The 27,245-nt window shown below is 42.7% G+C and overlaps 2 protein-coding genes across 11 annotated transcripts in view; one reads left to right on the top strand and one right to left on the bottom strand.

Moving 5' to 3' along the window:
* The window catches only part of SRGAP2 (SLIT-ROBO Rho GTPase activating protein 2), a 254,625-nt gene extending 242,584 nt beyond the window's left edge, over positions 1-12,041 (bottom strand). For 7 of the 9 annotated variants that reach the window (XM_024976226.2, XM_005216678.5, XM_024976228.2 and 4 more), the window contains exons 1-2: positions 11,938-12,041; positions 9,495-10,103 (exon numbers count right to left, since the gene is read on the bottom strand). In XM_024976226.2, coding sequence (XP_024831994.1) covers positions 9,495-9,561 — 67 coding nt within the window. In that variant the 5' untranslated portion in view covers positions 9,562-10,103; positions 11,938-12,041. Of the gene's footprint in view, positions 1-9,494; positions 10,104-11,358 lie in introns of those variants that run through there. The other 2 variants (XM_024976227.2, NM_001205865.1) reach the window with 2 other exon arrangements.
* A 551-nt stretch (positions 12,042-12,592) lies between these two features.
* On the top strand, positions 12,593-25,425 carry FAM72A (family with sequence similarity 72 member A). 2 transcript variants are annotated; one of them, NM_001101263.1, is made up of 4 exons: positions 12,984-13,690; positions 15,936-16,013; positions 19,293-19,417; positions 24,248-25,425. In NM_001101263.1, the coding sequence occupies exons 1-4, from the start codon at positions 13,539-13,541 to the stop codon at positions 24,340-24,342; spliced, it is 450 nt and encodes a 149-aa protein (NP_001094733.1). In that variant the 5' UTR covers positions 12,984-13,538; the 3' UTR covers positions 24,343-25,425. The 2 variants fall into 2 exon arrangements, with proteins under 2 accessions (XP_024832286.1, NP_001094733.1); XM_024976518.2 differs by lacking the exon at positions 19,293-19,417 and having other exon boundaries at positions 12,593-13,690; positions 24,248-24,302.
* Positions 25,426-27,245: the final 1,820 nt, after the last annotated feature.

Genomic DNA, 27,245 nt, shown 5'->3' with positions numbered 1-27,245 from the left:
CCCTATCCGTCACACTTGATTCGAAAGGCAGAGTCTGGGCTCAGGCAGCAAAGACATAGTCCCAACTTTCGCAGTGCCTTCCAGGTCACCTGCCTGCTGATTAGCACATTTTTAGAAGAAAGGTAGAAAAAAAAAAAAAGGCTTTGCCTTCTCCCTAACAGATGGCATCCTAAAATACCCACAGAAATGGAGAAGGCGCACATCCCAGCTGCTTCTCCTTCCTCACGAATATATATTTCAAGTTCACAACCCTTCATTCACAATGTATAAATAAAGTCAAGGGTACTTAATCCCAAATGGCTCGCAAAACCAGAGGAGAGCGTTTTTCTGTTTGTCCCTTTGGACCTGTCTTCCCCTTTTACCGTTGATCACGCAGCTGCTTCCAGTGAGGCAGCAGCTCTCCAAACCCAGGCATCAAAGAAGTATCCCAACAGTTCCTCTTCAGGTCAAGTCTGTTTTAACTAACTCCTCGTCAAAACACACCAAAACTTTCTCAAATTTAGACTTGGAATATTGGTTTTGAATGATGAATAAATCCTGGAGAAATGGAGAATGTGTTTTGCTTCAATTATAGAAAATCTTACTTTTGTTTTCAACTCTTTGGAATTTCAGAGTTAATATTTTCCTAGATTTTTAAGGAAAGAGACATAATTAAAGAACTCAAGTATAGCTCTAGGGCCATGATTCTAAAGGGAGAGAGCAGAAAGTAAATAAGGAAAACTCACCCTCACTGGGGAGCCTCCATAGCACAGTATAGTTTGTACCTGTCCCTGTCTAATGATATTATTCACAGTGCTTGAGCTACTTTGAATTTCAAATAATATTAACACAGGAGAAGGTTTGTTATTGGAGTAGGGAGAGAAATGCAGAAGCAAGGCATCCTGGCATTGCCACATCCAACCTCAACTCAGAAAAGGGTCACGTTCAATTTATAAGCATTTATTCATTTCCATGCCTAGAAACATAGAAACAAATAAAAGACAATTCTGTCCACAATGTACTCAGCTAGCTGTAAATAATGAGGTGTAAATGAAGGGATTACAATGTAATATGATGAGTGCAATATAAAAAGAAGCGCAAAGAAACTGCTGAGGAGACGCTGAGGGTGGGTTGATCAGCCCTGTGCAGAAACACTAAGGAATCCTGCTTAGAATCCTGCCCAGGGTTACTATGCAGAGAGTAAGGATAAGCAGGGAAGACTTCTTGGAGGTGGTGACATCTGAGCTGGGTTGTAAAGGATAAGTTTTCCAGGTTCAAGGAAAAGGACCCATTTGAAAAGAAGACACAGCATGGATAAAGCATGAAGCATGAAATAACATAATGCGGGAAGGAAACGAGAGGCAGTTTAGCCTTCTAGTAGTATAAAATGTGAGCGAGGTAAGTGGGCAGTGATGGATGTCAACAGTCTTTCATGCTATGACCACAACAGAGCAATTAGCTTGTTTTCTTAAAAAATCACTTTGGTGGTATTACGCAAGATTTATTGTTAACATCAAGTTAAGAAACTATTTTTTTTTTAATACTACCTATGGTAGTCCAGGTCATTCATTTATGCGTTCATCATTACAGCCGGTATATATATATACTAAGAGCCACCATTTAGGCTACAACCCTATTCCATCTGAAGGGACTCTCCTCCCCCCACATAATATGAGTTACTTATTTAGCACTTAATATTTGCCATACACGAAGCTAGGGATTTTACACACATTCAGAATAAACCAGCAAGGTAGGTCTTATTATCTCCATGTCACAGAAGAGGAGGCTTGAAAGAGAAGTTAAGTGAACAAGGATGTAGGGGAAGGCGGTGATGCTGACATGATTCCTGTTAAGGGCTACTTTCAAAGCCTATGCTCTTTGCATTGTACTCCCAAACCTCAAAACATTCCCACCAGAAGCCTAGGAGAGGAGAGAAGACTGAAAGACAAATACTAAAAACCTTAGGCAGTATAAACTATAGTCCTATGTGAGTGAGTGAATTAGAGAGAGGGGTCATTTCTCATCAGTGTGACCAAAGAAGGTATTCCAGAAAAGCCGGGCTTTGTTAGAAGGGTGAGGTTTCAGTAGGTGGAGATGTGGGGCTGGGCAGGCATACAGAAGTATTCTGAGAACAGCACTCAGAACAGCACTCAGAACTTGACTTGGGAGGACTTCACTGGTGGTCCGGCGGCTACGACTCCGTACTTCCAGTGCAGGGGGCCAGGGCCAGCCCTGGTCAGGAGATGGGATCCAGCACGCTGCAGTAAAGCCTGAAGATCCCATGAACTGCAAGCAAGACCCAGTGCAGCCAAAGAGATAAATTAAATGAATAAATACTTTTTAAAAAAGAAGAAAAACTTGACTCCGGTGATGGCCAAGGCTCTAATTCGTGTTCCATCATTCACCAGCTACAAACCCTGGGTGAGTCACTAAATCTTCTACCTCATTTTCTTCATCAGCAAAAGAGGATAATAACAATATATTCCTCCTACAGTTGGTGTACATTCCAGTATTGTTGCCTAAGAAATCCCATGGACAAGACGATCCTGGCAGGCTACAATCTATGGGGTTGCAAGAGTCGGACATAACTTAGCGACTAAACCACTAAACCACCACAGTTGGTATAAAAATTAAGTACATCAAACCCCAAACAAACAGCAAAATATTAGTTAATAATATATGCATCTGAAGAATGGCAAATAGTCCAGACAGGCCTCTAATTCATTTTAAATAAAATGGAAAAGTATAGTTGAAATGATAGGTTGCAGCCGTATTGAGGACCAAGTAATGTTCACCTTGGAAAGTTAGTCTCTATTCAATGGACAATAGGGAATCAGTCATTAGGGGAAAGAAGCCATATTCAGACAATTCTGAGCAGATCTCCCCAGGGGGCTCCCGGGCCTTCCCCTTGGCATCTGGCTTATCTGTGACCCCTCAGAAGAGGCCTGGGCCCAGGGAACTAGTTAAGCAAGGACTATAGGAAAAGAGATACTGTCACGCTTCAACCTGTAACATATCCAAGATTTTTTTTCTTTCTTTCCTTATCCTGTGTCCCCCCTCCCAAACACACAGTAATGGCTACAACATAATTATTAACTCCACTTCCCTGTGAGACTGTTTTTATTTACTAAGGTTAAATAAAATTTCCAGGCACCAATCTAGGTGGCTTGGATCATCATTTATTCATTACCTTTTAAAACTTGGTAATATTCAGCTTTTACTTATTAATTTTTAGCCTAATGTCCTTTCTATAATATGGTATTACACTATTCATTTATTAACACAATATGATGAAGACATTTTCTGGTGGTTTCATTCATTTATCTTGATTGTAATAGTTTCATAGGGAAATAACATGTCAAAGTTTATCAAATGTATACCTTAAACATGTGTGGTTTATAATATGTCAATTAAACCTCAATAAAGTTGTTAAAAATATAATTAAAATTTAGTCACTTATGCAGTTATTAAAAGGTATAAAATTTTTATTAATATACAATGCTTATATTATGAACATAAATATATATTCATAATATGGAACTATGAATATGTATTTTTTAATGTTAACTCTAAAAATTTAATTGAGACAAGTGATTAGTATGTAGAAATGTATATGCAGCCTGTAAAACTTCAGTGTAGATAAGATTTTTCAAAAGTAAGAATATATGTTCATAGCAGCATTATTTGCAATAACCAAAAGGTAGAAGCAATCCAAGTGTCCATGGATGGATGATTGGATTTAAAAATGTATATTATACATATAATTTTAAAATGTGGATTATGTATATAAAAAGGAAGGAAATTCTGACACAAGGATGAACATGTGTCTACAATATGGATGAACCTTTAATACATTATGCTAAATGAAATAAGCCAGTCATAAAAGGATACATCCTATATATTCCACTTACATAGGTACCTAGAGTCACCAAATAGAGATGGGGGAGGGGGACAGTTATTGTTTAATAGGTCCAGAGTTTCAACTCTGCATTGAAGAGTTTTGTGGATAGATGGTGGTGATGGTTACACAACAATGTGATCGTAATTAATGCCACTGAACTGTTTACCTAAGAATCATGAAGACGGTAAATTTTATGATATGTGTATTTCACCACAATTAGAGAGAGAGAAGAGAGTTCCTATACATTATTGTAAATTCAGTAAAGGTGTTATTTTGTCATTTTCAGAAACATTTTAAGTGCTCTCATTATTTATTTTTAAATCAAACAACTTTGAGGTAACTTTCCCAGATTCCCCCAAAGGCCAGTTCTGTAGCTCACACCAGTTAAAACTATTCACTTGAACTTTATTGCTAGTAGAAATCAAAATATCAACTTCTTTTTCCACACAACATGACATTATATTTTCCTAACAAAGACCTCGAAGGTCTAGGGTCTAAGGTAATCGTGACTCTCGTGAAGAAAACCTCTCTTCTGGAAGGAGCCCTCGACGGGTGCCACTGGCAGCCCGCGTTGTCCAGTGAACGGCGGGCGTTTATGAGTCAGGGGCTGGGCACCTGTTGATTTTAAAAGGGTGTGGAACCTACATCGCAGGGTCAAGTCAGACTCTGTAAATTTCATAACAGAGCAATGATCAGGGCTTGTCCAGGCTTTCAACCTATGTGGTACATAACTACCAGATGGGGTTCTCCAAAGGAAACTTCTGTTTCCATTCCTCAAGAGAGTGCCTGAAACTGGAAAAGTTAAGGACTCCTCACGAACCCCATTTCTAACCATTGCTGCTCTGCACAGCACACAGCAGGCCCAGCTCCCTGCCTACCACCTTCCCCCAGGGCCTTTGAACTTGCAGATACAGAGTACAGGACTAGACTTTCTGCAAGAGCTCCGTTTTCTTCCAGGAGCTCACCTCACCACAGAGTCCCATCTTCCCGAGCAGGGGAAGAGGTGCCTTCCATCACCTCGCAGGAAGATGACGGCATCTGCTTGGGGATTCCAAGGAGATGTTTTACTGCAGCTTTTCACAAACTGATTATATTTAAAGCTCCCTTGAGAGATGGGGGCTGGGAGGAAAGAAGCTTCTGAAAAGACCTTTGTTGGCAGGAGTGAAGAACAGCTCACACCTCCCCAGAGAAAAAGCTTGTTTAAATACCAGCAATCCACATTCCCAAGTGTGTGTGCACATACAATATGTCTAGAGTTTTAAATTTCATCTGCTCTGAAAGGGTCCTGAAAGGGTTAAACTGTTCTAGGCAAAGGCCTGAGGCTTTTCTATCAAAATGCTCCAGATGGAAATTACAAAATTTCACTTCTCAGCTCTGTGGTGCACACACACTGTTCTTCTAAGACATAAAAAAAAAAAAAAAAAAAAAAGACAAGACCCCTAATGTTCTCAAGAAAGAGAATTTGACGGCTCGGCACACAGTGCCACTCTGTTTCAGATGGTTCCTCCTAGAATATCTGCATTAACTGTTGATCTCAAGCTTCCTGGGGAATGTAAAAATTCAAGGTATGGAGAGGGTATAGGAAAGGAGCCTTGAACAAGGTCAGGACAATAGCTGGGAGGGTCTGCCATGAGGTGAGCTCATCCAAATACCAGCCAGATTATCACCTCTCGTGAAGGTTATGCCCTGCACCTTACCACCTTTCGCTGCTCCAATCCCCAAAACTGACAGACTAGGGGCCAAAAGGCCTCGGGTTATAATCATGAATCTGTCAAGAATTTCCAGAGATTAATGTATACAAAGTGCTTTGTAAATTGAGCCATGTACAAGTACTAAGAATATTACTGCTTTCGAGTTAGAGATTGAAAGGCATGAACTTTCAAAGGAATCTGAACACCCACAAAGCAGAAACAATGATGGTTTTTAAGAAGGCAGCTCCAAGGCAGGCTGACTAAGGAGGCACGCCCCTCATAAAACCACACTGGGGTAGGGCTGGGGCTGCAGTCTCAGAAGTCCTTCAGGGCACATGCAAGCAGGTGGTTTAAAGGGAGCCAAAACCACAGACAGGCAGGGTTCCCCAAAGTCCATTAAGGGTCCTCTTGATTTAAACCATTCTGACTGAAAAGCAAGACTCAGGACTCTGGCCAGAGATACACAGAACAACAGTGACCAACAGTTAGACAGTTTACCTGTTCACTTTTCAGAATGAGAAACAGTTCTCATTAAGAGATCAAACCAAGATATTTTTCATTACTACTGGAGGAACTTAAACTAGAGCCCAGGTTTTATTCCTGGACTCCTTTCTTACCATTACAACTGGCACTTTTGGAGTGAAAAGGCAATGCGGACTGAATGTTCATCCCAATTAAGCAGACCATACTGTTTCTGGTGGCTCAGGTGGTAAAGAATTTGCCTGTAACGTAGGAGACCCAGGTTCAATTCCTGGGTCGGGAAGATCCCCTGGAGAAGAGAATGGCAACCCACTCCAGTATTCTTGCCTGGGAAATCTCACGGACAGAGGAGCCTGGCGGGTTACAGTCCGTGGGGTCCCAAAGAGTTGGCTATGACTGAGCAACTAACACTTTCACTTGACTGTCACTGAGCATTTACAACTGCCAGATACTGTGTTAAATGATCTTGATACACTATCTCACTGAATTCTCACAACCACCTAGGAAACATGTATTACGCTGCCTGTTTTTCAAGTCAGTATCCTGATGCTTGGACAAGTCATGTAACTTGCCCAAGGAGAGAGGCAAGCGAGCGGCAGCATTGAAATTTAAACCTGGATCCCTTTGACTCAAAATCTTGCGCTCTTAACCATCAGACCAAAAAACTAATTTTCTTTTTTATCCTGGCATCTGTAAGAGAAGTGAGACTGGCAGCACTATGAGTCCCACACAGACCATAAAAAGCTGAAACATCATAAATCTGACCAAGGGCTTCCAGTTAGCAGGGGAGCAGAGCCAACCCAAAACCCAGGTCCTTTGTCTCCAAGTTCTACGGAGAACACAGATCTCCAAGATCTTCCACAGGGAACACAGACTCTAGTTGGAAAGCTTCAAGAGGCAGAGGACTTCGTCTTGTTCACAGCTACGTTACCAGTGCCCAGAACCCATTCAAGACACTCAATAACTAGCTGATGAATAAAGAAGTGGAGTCCCGCTGCTGTGGTTTGCCTAGGTGACCTTGGAAGGACTTCTTTATCCTCTCTGGACCTTGGTTTCTTCATGTAGTGAATAGAGAATGAAGTAAGATTCACCTCCAGGTTTTAAGTGAAGATTAAGTGAGACAATTCTTATAAAGCACTTGGGACAGCTTGGAACACAATGACCACACAAAACATAATCTATTATTATCACTATTTCTACTATTATCCATTAACACATTTTGGCTTTTTAATTGACCCTACTCTGATATGATCAACGATACATTGACCCTACTCTGGTCAAATGACGTTTCATAGTAAATATGAATAGAAAAGAACAGATAATTGGGAGTCAATAACCTGCTTCTAGTTTCAGATCTACTACCACCTAGCTGTGTGACCTTGGACAGGCCTCTTAATTTCTTTCCACTTGCCTGAGCTACAAATGAGGGACTAAACCATTCAAATCAGTCTCATAAGCATTCATCGGGCACATTCTTTGAGTAAGCCATCATGCTCAGCCACCTATAAAATTCTATGATGCCGAATAGTGTCAATGAAAAAATATCAGTGCAAAGCAAAGCGGTCCCCTGCCTGTGGCAAGGCTGAAGAGAAACCCCAAATAGTCAACTGCATTACATCATCTCAGAAAGCAATGTTTGTAAATATACAAAGTGTTTAATTCTGAGAAACTTGTGAGAAATCCTTCACCAATAGAGAATCAGCAGATACAATTCAACACCTATCGGTCCTGAACCTTTCAAAAAATAAACGTGTGAAATCACTTTGCACCTGAGTCAAATGGCATGCTTCTGGAGAGAAATCTGGGAAAGTCAAAGTTATTAACACTCCTCCCTATGGCAACAGTTAAGAATAGAAGGTATTAAAAAAAAAAAAGGATGACATATCTGGTTAAAACTGGGATTCCAACAGCAAATGCAGTACATCTGGACAGGACACTGAGGCCAGTAGCCTATTGTTTACAGAAATAGGCCGGGATTATGAACAGTGACAAGAGGCCAAGACCTCAATTATACCTCACAGCCACACCTCTCCCAGCCCCAGCTCAACTGAAGCTATCCATCAGTCAGCTCCCCCAGTTCTTTGCAGCCCAGTGGATAGAAGGTCCTTCAGGGTACCTCCAGCATGGACCAAGCTGATGACATTAAAAAATCCCACAGGCACAACGTGGACCTCAGACTACCGTCCAACCTTCCAAGAGATAAAGCAGCTGCCCATTTCAAACTCTTGCCCTACTCACACCCCCAGCAATCCTAAGAGGGGAGGCATGGCCCTTCCCAAGTCCTCTAGGATAGGAAAAGGTCTCCTTGCATTGGCGCAGGGAAAGAAGGAGGGGCCCCTCCCTCTGCACTCTGAAACAAAGGAAAACCCAGAGCTCCAACCATGTGGTGTAACAGTCAAGGCCACCCACCTCTCCCACTCCCCAGCTGAGGTCTCAATGGGCTACAGCCACATGGCTCTTTCTAGTGACTGGCCAGGAAGGGACAGTGCCTTATACAACCATACGCTGGGGCTCTTTAACAGGCAGGAACCCCTTCTATGGGTATTGCTGGTTAAAAAAGGCGATCTGGGAAGGGGTTTTGATTCATGCACCAAGTCAGGCAAAGGAAAAGACATGCCGACAGGTCTTGCTTTCTCTGGGTCCACATTTCGCTTTACCCCTCATAATTTTGCAGAGAGGTATGAGGGCCTTTAAACGCGTGTGTTCTGGAGCAGAAGACAACAGCACAGAAGGGTTAAACAATTATGTCTTCCCATTCTCCAGAATCAGCACCACCCAGCAACATCCCAACTCCATTCAGGTTTAGGTGAAGGTGGAGACTGGGCGTGAGTGACCTTATTCTTTCTGTTCTCGGATCTCAGACAGAATGCAGGCAACCAGAGACCAGGCAGGTGCAAGGTGCACCCAAGGTGGCTACAGACTTCCTGTGCCTGATGGCATAGCAAATACCATGTTTGGATATAGTGCATCAGATAAAAAAACCCAGTCTCTGCCAGGGCTCTCCAAATGGTACACCTTCTCAAGGTTGCCTTTCTCTGCCTGGACGCCTCTTCAACCTCTGAAATAAATTCCTAAACACCTGTCAGATTTCAGCTGTCCTTCAAGGAAACCTGACCCAGACACCCAGAGGCAAATTGCCGCCTTTTCTCTCCAAGAACCTCCTGCCCCTCCCCCCATCCTATTTAGCCTAGGGAAAAAGACTACCAAAATAATGACCAGCCCTACAGACAACTGTAAAGTCCACTCCGAAAATGCCTTTGCAGAGCCTATGGCCCTGCCACGGACAATCCCTCGGAGGCGCAGACCCACCTAGGAAACCACTTCTAGGGTCAGCCTGCCCCCACCTGCTCCACCCAAAGAAATGAACACCCTGCAAATCAGGGAAATGTATGTCTCCATGGTCTACAGAGAAGATGCATTTTGCTATTTTTCAAAGCCCTTACCTTTGACCTGAGTATCGTACTCTGCTATGATCTCCTTATCCTTTTTGAATTTGGCTGGAGACGTCATGTTTTCCTTCTTTCTTCCAAATTCGAATTGTGAATTGATAGATCCACGGGAAAAATCCAACCGCCGAAATCAATACCTCCAAGACCGTTTCTCCAGAGGGCAGAAGGGGCCCCCCGCGGTGGTGTCCAGCGCTCCGGGGAGCGCGGGCTGCGGGCTGGGCAGGCGGCTACGGCGGGCACATGCAGGCGGTGGGCGCTGGGGCCGGGCGCGGCGGCAGCTGGTTCCTGTGCTAGAGCCCGAGCCGCAGCCTCAGCATTAGCCGGGAGAACTGCAGCGCCCGGAGGCTGGCCTGGGGTCTGACATCAACGACACAGGCGGGGAGTGGAAGTCCTTCCGCACAACATGGTGTGAGGGTGCGGGGGTGTGGACTAGCCCAGCTGGGTCCCCGGGAGAGAGTGGGTGCGTATCGGGGTGCCGGGGGAGGGCTGGGCGTGTTTCACGGGGTTTTGTTGCACAGGCTCGAAGATGCTGCAAATCAAATCCCAAACGGGAGTCGCAGCAGCGCAGACTGGATCGGAAGTCGTTTGCTCCGGTTCACTTGCCTGTAAATGCAGGGAAAAAGGGGAGGGGGCTATCAGCCCCAGTGCAGATCCTAATCGCTGCGGGGGTGGGGTAAGGGACGCCGCTCCCAGCCTGGCCTGGGCCCATTCATCTCAGCCAAACGCCGCCCGGCCCGCAGAGCCCTGCGAAACGAGGTGGGGAGGAAGGAAGCTCCCTCCGGATTTTGTTTTAAGGCTGAAAGAAAACACTTTGGAGCAACGGCCTTCGCGGGCCTGGGGTGGGGACTGCGGCGGGAACGCGGGGTTCCGGGCGGGGACTGCGACACCTCAGTGGCCTCCCGAGCCTTGCCAGCGTTAGGCAGCGGCAGCCGGAGAGAACCCTCCCAACCCTGCCTCCGACGCGGCCCCCGATCCCGGGCGGGGGCAACTGCCTGGACTTCAAAGGGGATCAAAGCCGGGAAGGGACAAGTCACCCGGGCACAACTTTTCTTCCCCTCCGCCCCTCCTGCCAGTTGTTTTGTTTTGGTTACTAGCTTCTCTTGGCAGCAAAATGTTGGGTTGGTGGGGTGGCGGGGGGGCGGGGAGGGGGGTGTCGGGGGTTGGGGGAGTGATCTGCAGGAAAAAAAAAAAAGGCTGCTCGGTGTGGGACACATCCAGGAAAACAATGTGGTCGGCAGAAGCAGGAAACGGGTTAGAGGCTAGGGTCTGAGTCGGGAAAACCGGGAAGGCAGGGCGGGGGCGGAGGGTGCGGAAAGCAGCCACCGCCTCTCCCAAGTCAGGGACCACGGCGACTCTAAATGCCACCCCCAATTGATCACCCAAGCTTAGAGATCCCAGACACCGCACCCAATCCCAGGCTGGGGGGTGGGGGCGGGGGGAGGTCTTTGAGGTTCGCGGCCCCGACTCCTGGCACCAGGAGGTCCCCGAGGAGATTCCTCTCGGACCCAGGCCCAGGAGGCGGGAGAGACGAGGACGCGAGTGCAGAGCGGCGCGTCTCGCTCCGGGACGCGCCGCGGCGGCGACCCTCCCTCTTTGGCCGCCCCTTTCCCCTTCCGCGCCGGGAGTCTCCCACTTCCCGCGCCTGGAGAAAGGGCCGCAGCGAGGGAGGAGCAGGGAGCCGGAGCGGCGGCGTGGTGCTTCAGACGGGCAGGAAGCAGGGGGAGGAGGGGGTGTGAGAGGTGGGGTCCGAAGACTGCACGCGAACGGGGGATGAGTGGAGCTTCTGCACATGCTTGATAGGCGGGGAGCGGGCAGAGGAAGGGCTACCTTGGGGGTGAGGGGGGAGTTAAGAGACTACCGTGGGCCGCAGTGGTACGGGCGGCGCTACGATGTTAGCAACTCTGGGGACGCAGAGGCAGGTCCGAGAAGGCGAGTGCGTGAAGAGGGGCCCGTTCCGGGCGGGCCAGGGGGCTGAGGCCGGAGAAGAGCCCCGGAAACAGCGCGGAACACCCGTCTTTCTGGGTCCAGGGCTGTGACTGGGCTCTCCGCCAAGGCTTGGAGACAGAGGCAGAGGGCAGTCGTTGGTCACGGATGATGCCAACGACGCCTGCCCAAAGGTGCACCGAGGCTGCCCGTGTGCAGGGGTTTTGGAGGAGGGGCCTGGGAGCTCGCGCCGCGGCGCGAGAGCCAACGCAGGGTCCCGGGCAGGACGGTGAAGGGCGGAGACGCAGCCCTAAAGAAGCACTGTGGGCTGCACCGGGAGACGGGGAGTGGGTCCGGAGGGAGGGGGACTGAGGGGTTCCGGGCGGCAGCGCGAGGGCGATGCCGAGAGCCTCATCCGCGCCCTCTCCTTCCCGCCTCTGCCGCCCGGTCTGTCCAGTCCGGGCTCCAGTCCCGCGGCGGGCGAGAAGAAAAGGGAGAGGGACGGAGCCTTTACCTGGCTCTGACGCGACGGGTCCTGCGCCCCCGGCTCCGCTTCCCACTAGGAGCTCTCCTCCCCTCTCGTCCCCGCCACCCGCTTCTACGCAGATCGGTCCCCTTAGTCCCCCGAGGAGCCTCTGCCAACTCCACAGGACCCCGCCGGGAAGCAGGGCCCACCCTCCTGCCAATCAGCGCCCGCTTTCTATCGACCGATGGGGCCCACAGCCAATAGGAATAGCTGATCCCGAGAGGCCAGGAATGAGGAGGAGGAGCTGGCCAAACCCTGGAGGTGTGACTAGCACCGTCGAGGCGTGGTCACAGAGTTAAACTCCTCCCCGGGCGGCCGAGCCCCACAGTAGAATGGAAGGGCGGGATTAAGAGAGAACCAACAGCCAAACACACACTTCTGAGGGGAGGCGCGGCCGATTGGACCGGGGAAAGAGAGGCGGGGCGTTGTGGAGAATTCTAGCCAATGCAGAGTAGAGCGCGGCGGGGCCTATGGAACGTCTGCCAATGAGAAGGGCGGTGGGCGTGCCTTGTTCGCTCACTCGGGCTAGCCAAATCCTCGCGAGCGGACCAATGAGATCAGAGGCGGGGCCAAGCTCTGCCAACCAGCAAGCCGAGTTTTATCTAGGCACCGTTACTGGGGCGGGGCGTCGGCGTTCCTGGCCACTGAGATCGCCTCAGAGGCCGGCTCCGGAGCCTTCCAATGCGGGACGTGGGCGAACTCTAGTTCTCCCAATCGGTGCACGGCGCCGGCCGATTCAAACTGACAGCGGGTTGGAAAGCCCGAGAGCGGAAGAGCGAGCAAAAAGCGACGTGTGCGGTGGCAGAGACCCCCCCCAACGCCGACCGAACCCGCAAAGAGACCTCTGCCCCGCCCTGCCGACAGCCCCCCGCACTCTGGAGCGGCCGCTCGGGAAAGACGAGGGATCGGCGGGAGCCGCGAGGGAAAGCGGAGGGGAGGGAGACGCAGGAGGAACGACGCGAGACCCCGCACGCTGAAGCCTGGGGGCTGTGCCAGGAAAGAAGTGAAGCCGGGGTCTCGCGAACTGGCAGAGAGGAGGAGGGTGGCGGGAGGGTTAAGGGATACCCACACTCGCCTGTGGGAAAAACTGAGGGGGTTTCTGAATCCTGAGGAGAGGAGAAAGATTTCCACAGAGGAGACGTGGGTAGGGAACCTTAGCCCCGTATCCGAGAGAGAGAGGAATCGGAGCGCTCCGAGCGAGAGGGCTTGAGTAGGAACCTGTAGATAAAATCCTGTCGGCGAGAAGCTAAGGGAATTGCAAAAGGAACTAAAGAACAGACAATCCTTCAAATAGGACAGGAAAACTGTAGAGAAGTTCCCCGAGGCACCTTGCAGCTTGCCTGCTTCCCACTTCAAACTCCTCTCCCTTCCCCCCGAAAGTTAAAGAGAAAGGCAAGATTGTTACTTCTCTGTTCCTACTCAATAAATATTACTTTTACCCTTGAACGGGAAAACAGAAAGAACTCATATCCTTCTCAATTTTCGGGCTTAGAAAAGCTCGAGGCCTCACAATTTGCTTTTTAGCCTGGGGGAATCAAACTAGGGAGGGTATTGCTCCAAAATCCCACACCTCATCCTTCCGAGACGCCATGTCTACCAGCAGCTGTAGTTTCAAGGACCGGCGCGTGTCCATCCTGTGTTGCAAATTCTGTAAACAAGTGCTCAGCTCTAGGGGAATGAAGGCTGTTTTGCTGGCTGACACTGAAATAGACCTTTTCTCTACAGACATCCCTCCTACCAAGTAAGTCATGCTAGTGGCGGGCAACGGTAGCCTTTAACTAAATGGGAAAAGTGTATGGCTTGAACCTCTCGGAGTCAACAAGGAGGTTATCATTTTGGTGTTCCAGCCACTCCCAACAGTCTGATGATCCCCCTTGGAGTTTAACTAAGGGGGCAGACTGTCTGGACAAAGTCTGTGGTTTAACCAGAGTGGTCAGTCCTGATGTAATGTTTCTAGTTCAATTATAGTCATGTGATCCCTTAAGTTGAATCCCTGGCCCTACCCAACCAACCTCTCACTGCATCAAGTCCATGACTTGAGAGGCTAGGTAATTTAAGCAAGATTCTCTGTACTGCTGGAGAAGAAAGATCATTTAAGTTTTTTGTTTTTATTCATAAACTTTTACTCCAAAAAACATTTCCTAGTTTTCTACCTTTTTCGAGGCGGGGGGGTGGGGGGGGGCAATGGGCATGCTGAATCAGATCCGTTGTCCACCTAATTCAATACTCTTTCCTTGTAATCTCCCTCACCCTGAATGAGCAAGTCATACAGATCTTTATGGGATGAAATAGAGACAGCCCTAAAATAATCTGTGTCTCCCATAAAGCCTACTTTAGATATTATGCATTTGTTTGCATACTTAAATCCTTTTAAATTCTGTTTTCAGTCACTACCCACTTTTGGGTGTAGAATCTTTAAGAATTTGCTTCCTGTTTAGAAAAATAGCCACTTTATTTGATTTAAATATACTTTTTTCTAACTCAAAAAGGTACTTTCTATAGTCAACATGTATGTGCCTATACATGGTTTTCAAGATTTTACTGTTTATTGAAACTTTGTCACAAAAGCAAAAGAGAAATTGTCCAAAATATACATGGACAGCTCTTCTTTAGACACAGAGCCAGATGAAGCACACCAATAAACAGAATACTTTAAAATGAATTTCATGATGATGATAGAAACTTTTTAAAAAATTAAATATACTCAAAGCTGTGAACGTTCCTCCCTTGAAATCTTGTCTGCATTGGTTTGAGTGTAGTCATGCATAATGGCAAAGCTAAAGGCCCTCATTTAGTATAGAGATAAATGGATTATTATAACTACCTCTGTCTGTGTGTGTATGTGTTGCAAAAAGAAAAAGCACTAGACAATAAATCTGGACCCTACATTGCAAAGTTTCAGTGATTTTTTGTTTTTTATTTTCAGTAACACATACAGAAACAACAGTTTTAATTATTAACCCATTTGTCTTTGCACTAGCTATGGTAAGTATAGAATAGTTATAAGGAGGGCTCACGTATGTGAACTGTTAATATGACCAAGTCATTTCTCTTTACTACTCTTCCATGTAGGGCTTACAATGGTGTTGGATTAACGTACTAAGATGTGTGTGAACCAATGAATGCATAAGATTTTTTGACTGGAAGGTTGGTCATATTTATAGTGAGCTCACAAATATTTATTTGCCCTTGCAACATATACTTTAGTTCTCTTACAATTTCTCTTAGTGTCCCTTTCAGCTCCTGTCTATAAAATTCACGCTAAATCACAATCAAAAGTACATATTGTGGCAAGGGTATGGAAAAATTGGAACCCTAGTGCACTGTTGGTAGGAATGTGAAATGATGCCACTACTAGGGAAAATAACATGGCAATTCCTCAAAAACTTGAAAATAGATTTACCATATGATCCAACAATCCCACTTCTGAGTATATATCCAAAAGAATTTAGTGCAAGATCTAGAAGAAATATCTGCACATTCAAGTTCTTATTGTTTGCAATAATCAAGAGGTTGAAGCAGCCCAAATGTACAGCAATGAATGAATAAACAAAATGTGGTATATGCATATAATGAAATATTATCCATCCTTTAAAAGGAAGGATATCCTGCCTCTTACATGTTACATGGATGGACCTTGAAGATGTTATGCTAAGAAAAATAAGTCAATCACAAAAAGACAAATACTGTATTTTTCCACTTATCTGTGGTATCTAAAGTAGTCATATTCATAGAAACAGAAAGTAGAATGGTGGTGGCCAGGTTCTGGGGGAAGAGGGAAATGAAGAATTGTTATTTAATTGGTATAGACTTTCAGTTTTGCAAGATGAAAAAAGCTTGTAGATTTGTTGCACAAAAAAATGTGAATACACTTAACACTTACGAACTATCCACTTAAAAATGGTTAAAATAGCAAATTTTACTTTATGTTTTTCACAACATTCTTTTAAAAGTACGTTTGACTATCTCTAAACTTTTCCATCTAGTGCAGTGGACTTCATTGGAAGATGCTATTTCACTGAAATCTGCAAATGTAAACTGAAGGACATCGCATGTTTAAAATGGTAACGTGTGGCAATATTCCAAATAGCCCTGGGTTTGGGAGATGAATGTTGACACTGAAGTACAGAGAAAGGTTCAGTGGGCTGCATCAAGCAGTGGTTATCACCCATGCAGTGAACAGTTGAAAAACCATTTGTTACTTAGAACTGTCTTTTAAAAGAGTCTTAATTCACTTTACATTTGTATATGACTTTACAATTTTTCGAAGTGCATTAACAAATACCTGCTTTAACTTTCAGAAAATGGCAGTGTAGTTTGGAGGGTGGGGGAAACACTTAGATTTACAGTAATAAAAGTCAGGTTTGAGCCTTGGCCCTATCCTTATTACCTTGAGTAAATGTCTTAAACCTCTGAACCTCTGTTTCCTTATTTAATTTTTATCTCAAGAAGATATCTTGAGATGAAAATTAAAATATTTTTTGTATTTACCTATAGAGTTGTTGTGAATATCAAGTGAATCATGAATGTTCAAAGGCTTGGTAAACTATAAATTACAACTCAGATGAAAGCTGTTACTATAATTTTTTGAGAGGCAAACAGACTTGAGTATAATTAATCCTATGGGATTCAATCCTAGGGAAAAAACAGTTGAGATTTTCTCATTTAAATAGGATTTGGATTATAAATTTTGATCATTTGAATTAGCAAACTCTTTGTGTGGTCATGACTAATTTCTTTCATTCATTCATTTAAACTGTCTATTGAGGTCCTACCACGTGCTCATCATTGTTCTAGAGGCTGAAATCCAGCAATAAAGAAGACAAAATCAAAGACCTTTGAACATTTTATTCTGGTAGGAAGGCCATCAATCAATCAATAAGATATTTAAATAAATAAGATCTTGAATAGGGTGGGAAGTACTCCAAAGGAAATAATAATAATAAATGATAGAGAATAATAAAGGTTGAGAGAGTAGGTAAGAGTTATTTTAGATAACATGGTCAGGGAAATTAACATTGGAATTGAATCCTAAAAACTGAGCTAAGTGGAGCCAAAGGAAGAATGTTCTAAGCAGAGGGAACAGCCAAGGCAAGAAGAACATATCAACTAATAGAAAAGACAATGGACAGTGTGGCTGAGACATTGTGAACATTAGGTGAGAGAGTTTGGGTAGATTAGAGATGTACTCAGAATCCAGATAGTCCAGAGCAACACCATCAAATAGAAGTGTGCAAGCCACATATATAATTTAAAAATTTCAAGTCACTTCTTTTTATTTTTTATAAAAACAAATGAAATTTATTTTTAAACCATTTTATTGTTTTTAATTTATGTTTGGCTGCACTGGGCCTTCATTGCTGCACACGGGCTTTCTTTAGCTACAGCGAGAGGGGCTACTCTCTAGTTGTGGTGTGCAGGCTTCTCATTGTGGTGGCGTCTCTTGCTGTGGAGCACAGGCTCTGAGGCACACTGACTTCAGTAGTGTTAGCACTCAGGCTCAGCATCTGGGGCCCGTGAGCCCTAGAACGCAGGCTAGGAGCTACGGCTTGTGAGCTCTAGAGCATGGCCTAGTACTTGCAGCACACAGCTTAGCTGCTCCACAGCATGTGAAATCTTCTAGACCAGGGATCAAACCTGTGTCCCCTGCATTAGCAGGTGGATTCTTAACCACTAGACTACCAAGGAAGTCCTGAAATTAATTTTATTGGATATTTTACTTAACCTAAATATCCATTATCCAAGTATTATCATTTCAATATGTAACTAACATGAAAAATTATTAATGAAATATTTTTACATTCTTATTTTTTATTCTTAGTCTTTGAAATCAAGTTTATTTTTTATACTTCCAGCGCATTTCAGTTCAGGCTAGCCAATTCAAGTGCTCAGTAGTCACATTTTGGATAGCACAGATCTACACTCTGGTTTGGAGAAGGGATAGGCTACCCACTCCAGTATTCTTGGGCTTCCCTTGTGGCTCAGCTGCTAAAGAATCCGCCTGCAATGAAGGAGACCTGGGTTCGATCCCTGGATTGGGAAGATCCCCTGGGGGAGGGAAAGGTTACCCACTCCAGTATTCTGGCCTGGAGAATTCCATGGACCGTATAGTCCATGGGGTCCCAAAGAGTCGGCACAACCGAGCAATTTTCACTTTCACTTTCAGACTTTGGTAGGAAAGGTCTTTGGGTTTTCGTTTTTGGCCAATGGAAAGCCATTGAAGGAGTTTTAATAAGGGAGCAAAATGATCTGAGGTGTACCTACAAGAATGTTAGCTCCATGAACACAAGGGCTTTATTCCTAGCACCTAGAACAGTACCTGACACATAGTAGATGCTCTGTAAATATTAGCGGTATGAGTGGATGAATGAATAAATATGGGTGGTAATTAAAACTGTAGAATTTATTCTTGTAATATAGCCTTACAAATAACTGTCAGTCTAATGCAAGAACAACTTTTGCTTTCATTCGTTTGCCTTTCAAGAAGATTATGATTAGAATATGTTTTAGGTGGACTGGTACCTTTTACAGTAGTTTTATAGGGCGTCACAAAAATGACTGACTCACATTTCATAGGGTGGGAACAAGCTATAATAGGAATTTTTACAACTCAAGGTATAAGCATTTCATGTTGTCATTTAAAAAACAAAACAGTGCTAGCTAAAATGTTCCCTGTATATTCAGTCTATTTAAAGTGATCAGATAGGGAAGAAAAACCTATGGAAGAGTGAGGTGTTTCTAATAAGAAGGATAACCCTGGAGACAGTAAAAACTTTTGAGACTTTCTCTAGGAGCTGTGGATTTGCTTCATTTCTGAATTCCTTCAAAAACACTGAGACTAAAATTAGAGCAGCCAGCTTGTGTTCAGTTTTCATGGGCTCATGCTGTCTTCCTACTCCTCCATCTGTTGAAACAGTTTTTAGGTGCTGGCATGGAGCGGGAACATATAAGAACCCAATTTACCATAGTCCTGGGGAGAGCAAAAACCTTTTATCCACACATCAGGGTTTATTTAATGTATTTTGTCTATACAGCCCATCAATTTTGGACTAATCACAAGCTTAGGGCAACTAGAAACTAACTTCTGAAGGGACAATGCATAAAACAATACTAACAAAGAAATTGAGAATATGTTACTATTATTTCATTAAAGACTCTTTTCCCATTTGACAGTAGAACTCTTAACTATTATTACAGTAACTCCCATCCCAAAGATCCCAGAAAACGAGGTTGTTAGGAGGAAATGAGATCTTTATATGGTCTGTCTATTTACATTAGCACATTAAAAGGTTTGCATGGTCAGATATTACCTTGTATATAATAATATTTACTTTTCTTTTTAGTGGGAACATTGTAGGTTATCACGTGATTGTTCCATGTTGTTCCTGCCTTCTTTCCTGCAACAACGGACACTTCTGGATGTTTCACAGCCAGGCAGTTTATGGTATTAACAGACTAGACTCTACTGGTAAGAAACAATTTAATTCCTGTAACATTTGTCTATCAATATTTGAGTGAACCTCTCCATAGATCATTTCAGGATCCCATCTGAGACTTTCTCACCTGGGTTGTATCCACTAGAGTAGAACTTCGAAAATTTTATCCCAAACATTTACTTATAGAAACAAATACTAGCCAGAACTCATTGCATTTCTGTTTTCAAGATCATATTTCAGTTCAGTTCAGTTCAGTCGCCCAGTCGTGTCTGACTCTTTGCGACCCCTTGAACTGCAGCATGCCAGCCCTCCCTGTCCATCACCAACTCCCAGAGTGTACCCAAACCCATGTCCATTGAGTTGGTGACACCATCCATCCATCTCATCCTCTGTCATCCCCTTCTCCTCCTGCTCTCAATCTTTCTGAGCATCAGGGTCTTTTCTAATGAGTCAGCTCTTCGCATCAGGTGGCTGAAGTATTGGAGTTTCAGTTTCAACATCAATCCTTCCAATGAACACCCAGGACTGATCTCCTTTAGGATGGACTGGTTGGATCTCCTTGCAGTCCAAGGAACTCTCAAGAGTCTTCTCTAACACCACAGTTCAAAAGCATCAATTCTTCTGCACTCAGCTTTCTTTATAGTCCAACTCTCACATCCATACATGACCACAGGAAAAACCATAGCCTTGACTGGACAGAACTCTGTTGGCAAAGTAATGTCTCTGCTTTTCAATATGCTATCTAGGTTGGTCATAACTTTCTTTCCAAGGAGCAAGTGTCTTTTAATTTCATGGCTGCAGTCACCATCTTCAGTAATTTTGGAGCCCAGAAAAATAAAGTCAGCCACTGTTTTCACTGTTTCCCCATCTATTTGCCATGAAGTGATGGGACCAAATGCCGTGATCTTAGTTTTCTGGATGTTGAGCTTAAAGCCAACTTTTTCACTCTCCTCTTTCACTTTCATCAAGAGGCTCTTTAGTTCTTCTTCACTTTCTGCCATAAGGGTGGTGTCATCTGCATATCTGAGGTTATTGATATTTCTCCCGGCAATCTTGCTCCAGCCCAGTGTTTCTCATGATGTACTCTGCATATAAGTTAAATAAGTAGAGTGACAATATACAGCTTTGACATACTCCTTTTCCTAAATGGAACCAGTCTATTGTTCCATGTCCAGTTCTAACTGTTGCTTCCTGACCTGCATACAAATTTCTCAAGAGGCAAATCAGGTGGTCTGGTATTCCCATCTCTTTCAGAATTTTCCACAGTTTATTGTGATCCACACAGTCAAAGGCTTTAGCATAGTCAATAAAGCAGAAATAGATGTTTTTCTGGAACTCTCTTGCTTTTTCGATGATCTAGCAGATGTTGGCAATTTGATCTCTGGTTCCTCTGCCTTTTCTAAAACCACCCTGAACATCTGGAAGTTCACATATTGCTAAAGCCTGGCTTGGAGAATTTTGAGCATTACTTTACTAGCGTGTGAGATGAGTGCAATTGTGCGGTAGTTTGAGCATTCTTTGGCATTGCCTTTCTTTGCATTTCTGTTTTCAACATCATATTTAAGAACATCAAACTTGGCTGGATTTCTTGGTCTTTTAAAATTAATATTTTAATTGCTCTAAATTGCTGCTTTGATATATAATATGGCTCCAGAAAATTTTGGAATAATTTAGATTTGTCAGCCAATTGTATGTATGGGTGTGTGTGTTTAAGAAAAGGGAAGAGGCTAGGGTCACTGGGAGCTGGGGGGAAGGATAACTAGGTGAACTGTGTTTGGTGATGTTACTTCAGGATAAAAACAGACATTTTGACATCTATATTAATAAATTATGATGAAAGTTTAGTCAAGGAAAATATTTAATACCAATATGTTGAACTGATTATTTAGTAGAAAAATATACAACAAATTCTTAAAGCATATCTACATAATACATTTTATATTGTCTGCAACCTGTCAGTTTTGCTATAGGACACATGTTCTCAGTGTCTAATACCTGCTTAACACACCAAGGTGACTTTTAGTGAGACTTTTTTTAGTGGGAACTAAAGTTTATAGAACTTTAGTTTACAGAAAAAGTTTAAATAATGTGACAATCTAATTTGGCACTAACATTCTCAGGTTTTTAAATGTATGTTTTAGTTTCCTTCAGAACTTATATTCTTTTTTTTTTTCTTTTTTTAAGTATGGTTTGCCTTCACAGACTACGAGATCTTGAGTTGTTAGCTGGGTTGTTAGGGTCTTTAAACCTTTCAATTATGCTTGGGTTTTGATAGACTCTTTTTAAAAAAAAAAAAATCACCTGACTTTCATTTGTGACTCTCAACCCATCATTTGGAGGCCTTAATTTAAGGCTCTAGAATGTTAAGAAGGCCATTTTTGAGCGAAGACTTCTCTGAACTCCCCTAAGTGAGATATAGGCTCCTAATTTAGGCCTCCAGTTTTACGTTTGTGTTGCTCATGGAACATATTAAAGGAAGTTTCTGCTTTGATACTGTTTTTCCTGCTTCATAGAATTCAAAACATGGGGTGGAGGTTTTTCAGTTTTGATTTACTTTTTAATATTGGTCAATTTTTCAAAGAGAAAAGCCCAGCATTTTTCCATTTGCATTGAATCTAATCCATGAGAAACAGATGTATCACAGGATTTCCTTCCTCCTTGTTAACAGAGAAAGGAAGGTGCTGCTTCTGTCAGATCCAGTCTCTCAGTTTATTTTTTTTCTCCTTTGAACTAATTGTGCCGAGCCACTCATGTCTCTGAGTATTGACTCCAAGAATATCAAACTTCTCCTCTGTAACCCTAATATTATGATTTGAAGGAAGATTTTTCTAGATGCTTCATATAAAACAGAATTGCTCATGGCATTGCGACTGTCCTTGAATCACCTGAATCAGCAACATCAAAGGAATCTGTACACAAGCTTTATAAAATTCTAGAATGTTTAGACTGAAAGGGCCTCAGGAAGTCTATGTTCTAGGTTAGCCTTCACATGTAGACCTGATTTCCTGAGACTCTCTTGAAGGGGCTTGGGAGACCTCAGTTCAAATTCCCTGGAATTGGCAAATGCCCTCAAACATAGGTTGTGTTCAGCTCTCCATTTACCTTTATGCATTCTAATTGTCCCTTAGATTTCAGCCTAGAGATTCCTTACTATCCTGTCATCTGTTCAAAAGCAAAACGTCATTCATTCTTGGGGGAAAAGAAGTGCTTTTATTGTAAATGATTCATACATACAAAAATTATATAAAATAATATGATAGACATCATTATGCATCAAGTAGATGCTAATTTCTTGCCTGGTTAAGTTCCAGTATCTCAGCCAAGAGAGACAGTTAACTGTTTTCACTGTTTAACCATGTAGCGGTGCACATCTTTGTGCGTGTCTCCTTGGGCACCTGTGCAAAATGGACGGTTAGAGAAAAGGATGAGTGATGGGCTAAATTTAAGATTGTATTTTTTTTTAATTCATACAATGGAATGTCCAACAGAAATAAAAAGAAATGAGCTAAATAAGCTAAATCTACACATATGGACATAGGCAGATCTCAAAAACATAATATTGAAAGAAAAAAGCAAATTAGAAGAGATACATATAATACTATAATGTAAAAATTTAGATACACAAAATAATAATGTATATTGCCTATGGTTATATACATTTGTAGTTAAAGTAGTAAACACATCCATTATACTGTTAGTGGTGGAAACTGGATTGAAACCAAATCTCCAAACCCTGGCTTATTCCATTCCACCATGTGGCCACTATCTCAAGTCAGTGTCAAAGTGTTACTCACTAAGTTGTGTCTGACTCTGTCACCTCATGAACTGTATAGCCCACTAGGACTCTGTCCATTGGGATTTCCTAGGCAAGAATACTGGAGTGGGTTGCCATTCCCTTCTCCAGGGTATTTTCCCACCCCAGGGATCAAACCTGGGTCTCCTGCTTTGCAGGCGTATTCTTTACCACCTGAGCCACCAGGGAAGCCCACTGTGTAGTGTGGATATGCAGAGTTGCTGAGTCCTCCCTGTGTCCATACTGACAACTGGACAGTTGAGATTTGCTTTCTTATTGGCTCTCCATGATGTCGGTTAATAATAGTATTTTTTTTCAACTTAGTGCTTTCAAGTTATAATACAATGTGTGTGTGTGTGTGTGTGTCACTTGATCGTATCTGACTCTTTGCGGCCCCATGAACTGTAGCTCACGAGGCTCCTTTGTCCTTGCAATTCTCCAGGTAAGAATACTGAAGTGGGTAGCCATTCCCTTCTCCAGGGGATCTTCCCAACCTGGGGTTTGAGACCAAGCATTACAGGTGGATTCTTTACCACCTAAGCCACCAGGGCAGCCTAGTTCATATTATAACTGGCTCCAAAACCCTACTTTTTTTAACCAGAAGAAAGGCACCAGCAGCTCCATCCTTGTTGAGGAGATGGGGAAACTTATTCAAGTCTTTCCATGCATCCTCCAAAGAGATATTTAATCTACAAAGATCTTATGAGATTTCCATTCTTAAAAATCATTAAAATAGATTTGAAAATTATCAGTGTAGAGTGATTATGACATAATGTAGCTGGAGGCAAGGTTTGAGTAAATCAACTCCTGAGATCATTTTGAGTTCCAAGATTCTAGAATTGAAGCCCTTAATTAAAAGGGTTTAAAGAATGGTTATGTTCTAGATGTTAGATAGTTTTAATATCTAGGTATCAATCATGTTATTTGCAGTTCATTTTTTATTAGCTTTTCTCTTAACTGCTAACACTATGATTTCATATAAGAATGTTAACATAAAAGGTTTTGTATATCTTGTTCTGAGTTGTGACAGTAGTCAGCACAAAATAATTTTGTGACCTTTTGTTTTCAGGTGTAAATTTCCTACTTTGGGGCAACTTGCCAGAGGTAGAAGAGAATACAGATGAAGACATGTTAGATATCTCAGCGGAGGAGTGTATTAGATGACTACAATTATGATATATTCAATATGTAATATTATAACTTTTTCTTGTGTAAAAAAGATATTAATGGACCAATTTAAAAATTGTTAGTAAGGATTTGTCAATGATTTCTTTTTTCGGAAGACAAAAATGGAGCATTTGTTGATTTATTTATTTGTTGTCTCAAATTAATTACCTGAGTTTATTGAACCAATATAGTTCTTTTCTTCTACATCTGCTTCTACTTCTACCCTTTGTCTCTCCACCCCTCTTCCCAGTATAGATGTATTCTTAAATTCAAGTAGAAGAATCTTTTACATGTTGTTCTGCTATCTTCCAATCTGGGCGAGTTTTTCTTACAGTTAGATGTCAGATGCCGTTAATTTTACATTCCTGAATAAGGGACATTAAATACCCACACGTTTACCACCATGCTTATATCCATGCATAGTCCATGCATATAAGCATGTATATATATTTGAAGCACAGCTGGGAAGTAAAGCTTAGCAGAGAATTTTTAAAAATAAAAATTTGGTTTCCATGGGTACTGGTTATCACATGTTATATTGGCGATAACTATGTTAATATGGAGCAAGACTGTGAATCAGCAAATAAAACTCTAAAATGTATGGAGAAATCCTCTTGATTCCTCAGCATGATGCTGGATAAATGAATTTGTCAGAAGATTTTCAATATGTACTGTTTACTAATATTATTTATTTACATTCTTATAAAGTCATATGGATATTGTATTGTGAAAGCCTTTTAACCTCCATCTTTAAGTTATCCCATTCTCTAGAGCTTTCTCTGTAAATAGAAAATTTTAGATTAGGTGTCTCAGTCCCAACACTTAAATAGAAAACAAAATTAAAGAAGTGGTTTGCTGAAGCCATTGTACATTATAAAGGTTTTTTAAATTTTGTTTTGTTTAACTGTATTCATAGGCACACAGGAATAGGAAAATGGGATAGTGCTGGTATCTTGTTTTATGAACTGCTAAAATCAGTCTGTCATCTTAACTTATATTTCAACCAAAGGCATTTTGTCAGTAGTGATACCGAAACAGACCAAGTTATGATTTTGTAAATAAAGTTTTGTTCTAAAAATGTCCAGCCTTGTTTTAATTTTCCAATTTTATCCACATTTCTTAAATAAAAATATATAGAAAAATATTTCTTATTGTAGCCTAAAAACATAAAGTATTTAATATGAGGTAACATTTATTGCATGCTGACCATGTAAGTGCTTTACACATTTAATTCACTTACCATTATTATTTCTTTTCTACTGATAAGACAGGTGAGACATAGAGAAGTTAAGAAGCTTGTCTAAGGTCACATAACAGCCAGAGGTGTGGCCAGATTCAAACGCAGACAGCAGACTGACTCCAGAGCTCCTGTTCTTAATCTTCATGCTGTTCCCTCTGAGCCCCTTCAGACGTGAATCAGCTATGATTTGATTTAGCTGGGACACATGCTGGGTAACATCTACCTTGTTTTGTGCCCTAGGTGAGGGCCTAGTGACTGATCAAGGCTGAAAGAACTCACTGGGTCTTAGGGTAAAACTGACCTGTGGCACTGCATAATCATTTGCTATATAAAGAGAAAAGATGCTTCAAGAAATGCTGTTACTAGCACTGGAAAACTTTTCCAAAATTCTTCCACCCTGACCATCAGCATTGACAGAAGTTCACCAAAAGAACCAAAGAGATGAGTGTGGAACAATTTGGTGTTTTGTTTTGTTTTTCGTTTAACCAAACGTCTCTTAAAGAATTTCAGGAGCAAGGTGGCATAATGGATAAGATAAAAAAGTAAACTGATACTACGTTATATACTACTTTAGTTAATTTGTTTAATTAGAGAAGAAAAGTTTAATGCTAGAGCTGAAAATGTGGCAACTTTAGAATTCAACAGAGCTCATCTGGCTTCCCTTCTGCTCATGCCTTCAAAGGCTATGGTTGACTGAGAGGCTGTTTGAAAAGCAAAGCAAGACAGAGTTTCACTGATTGAAGCAAAACCCAAATGCATTTCCACTCCAGCTGGAGAGGATTTCAAATTAGTCAGCTACCTTTTGGCTAACTGGGTTATGGGAGGGCCAGTTCTAAGCCAAAAGTGAATTAATAATGTTTTATATAGAGAAATACATTCATGACACTTTTTAAAAATAAGAGTAAATTACATGCTCTCTGCTAAGACTGAAAAGCTGAATCTCATATGGAGATATCACATACACTTTCCAGACCTAACATAATTCCCAGGCCTAGAAAATTTGTTTACGCTTTGGTCCTCTTCTGTTAATAATATTTGAATCAATTCAACAAACCTGTATTGTACTCATATGGTGTGCCAAGAATTGCACAATGACAGGCTCACCTATACCCCTGTGGAGTATTCAGTAAGTTTGAGAAAGGGTAGAACCTTATGAATCTACTTAATGAATGGGATGCTTAAATTTCAATGACTCCATAAACAAAAGAATAATCATTCCGAGTAGTAGGAGAGAATAGAAGTTAAGAAACATACAGAGAAAAAACCACTTGAGCCAGGCTTTGAAGCCCATTTGGGGCTTGCCAGCTAGGATGAGTTCTGGGCAGAGAGCAGTATCAATCAATGGGCTGGAGTTTAAGAGTATCTGGTTTATTTGCTAAACTATAAGTGGTTCCCTATGCCTTCCAAGAGTTGTCAGTTCAGTCTTTCAGTCGTGTCTGACTCTGCGGCCCCGTAGACTGCAGCCAGGCTTCCCTGTCCATCACCAACTCCCGGAGTTTACTCAAACTCATGTCCATAGAGTCAACTATGCCATCCAACCATCTCATCCTCTATCATCCCCTTCTCCTTCTACCTTCAGTCTTGCCCAGCATCAGGGTCTTCTCCAATATGTCAGTTCTTTGCATCCGGTGGCCAAAGTATTGGAGCTTCAGCATCAGTC

This window comes from Bos taurus, chromosome 16, assembly GCF_002263795.3.
Source record: "Bos taurus isolate L1 Dominette 01449 registration number 42190680 breed Hereford chromosome 16, ARS-UCD2.0, whole genome shotgun sequence".
NCBI lineage: Eukaryota > Metazoa > Chordata > Mammalia > Artiodactyla > Bovidae > Bos > Bos taurus.
Note: the sequence above shows the minus strand (reverse complement) of the source record. Positions and strands in the feature narration are given on the sequence as shown.

What these genes read in the sequence shown, in the direction of transcription:
- FAM72A (NM_001101263.1), top strand. Translation starts at nt 13,539, where the DNA reads ATGTCTACCAGCAGCTGTAGTTTCAAGGACCGGCGCGTGTCCATCCTG. An exon ending in ACAGACATCCCTCCTACCAA is followed by an intron (nt 13,691 to 15,935) that starts GTAAGTCATGCT and finishes TTTTCCATCTAG; the next exon opens with TGCAGTGGACTTCATTGGAA. An exon ending in TAACAGACTAGACTCTACTG is followed by an intron (nt 19,418 to 24,247) that starts GTAAGAAACAAT and finishes TTTTGTTTTCAG; the next exon opens with GTGTAAATTTCCTACTTTGG.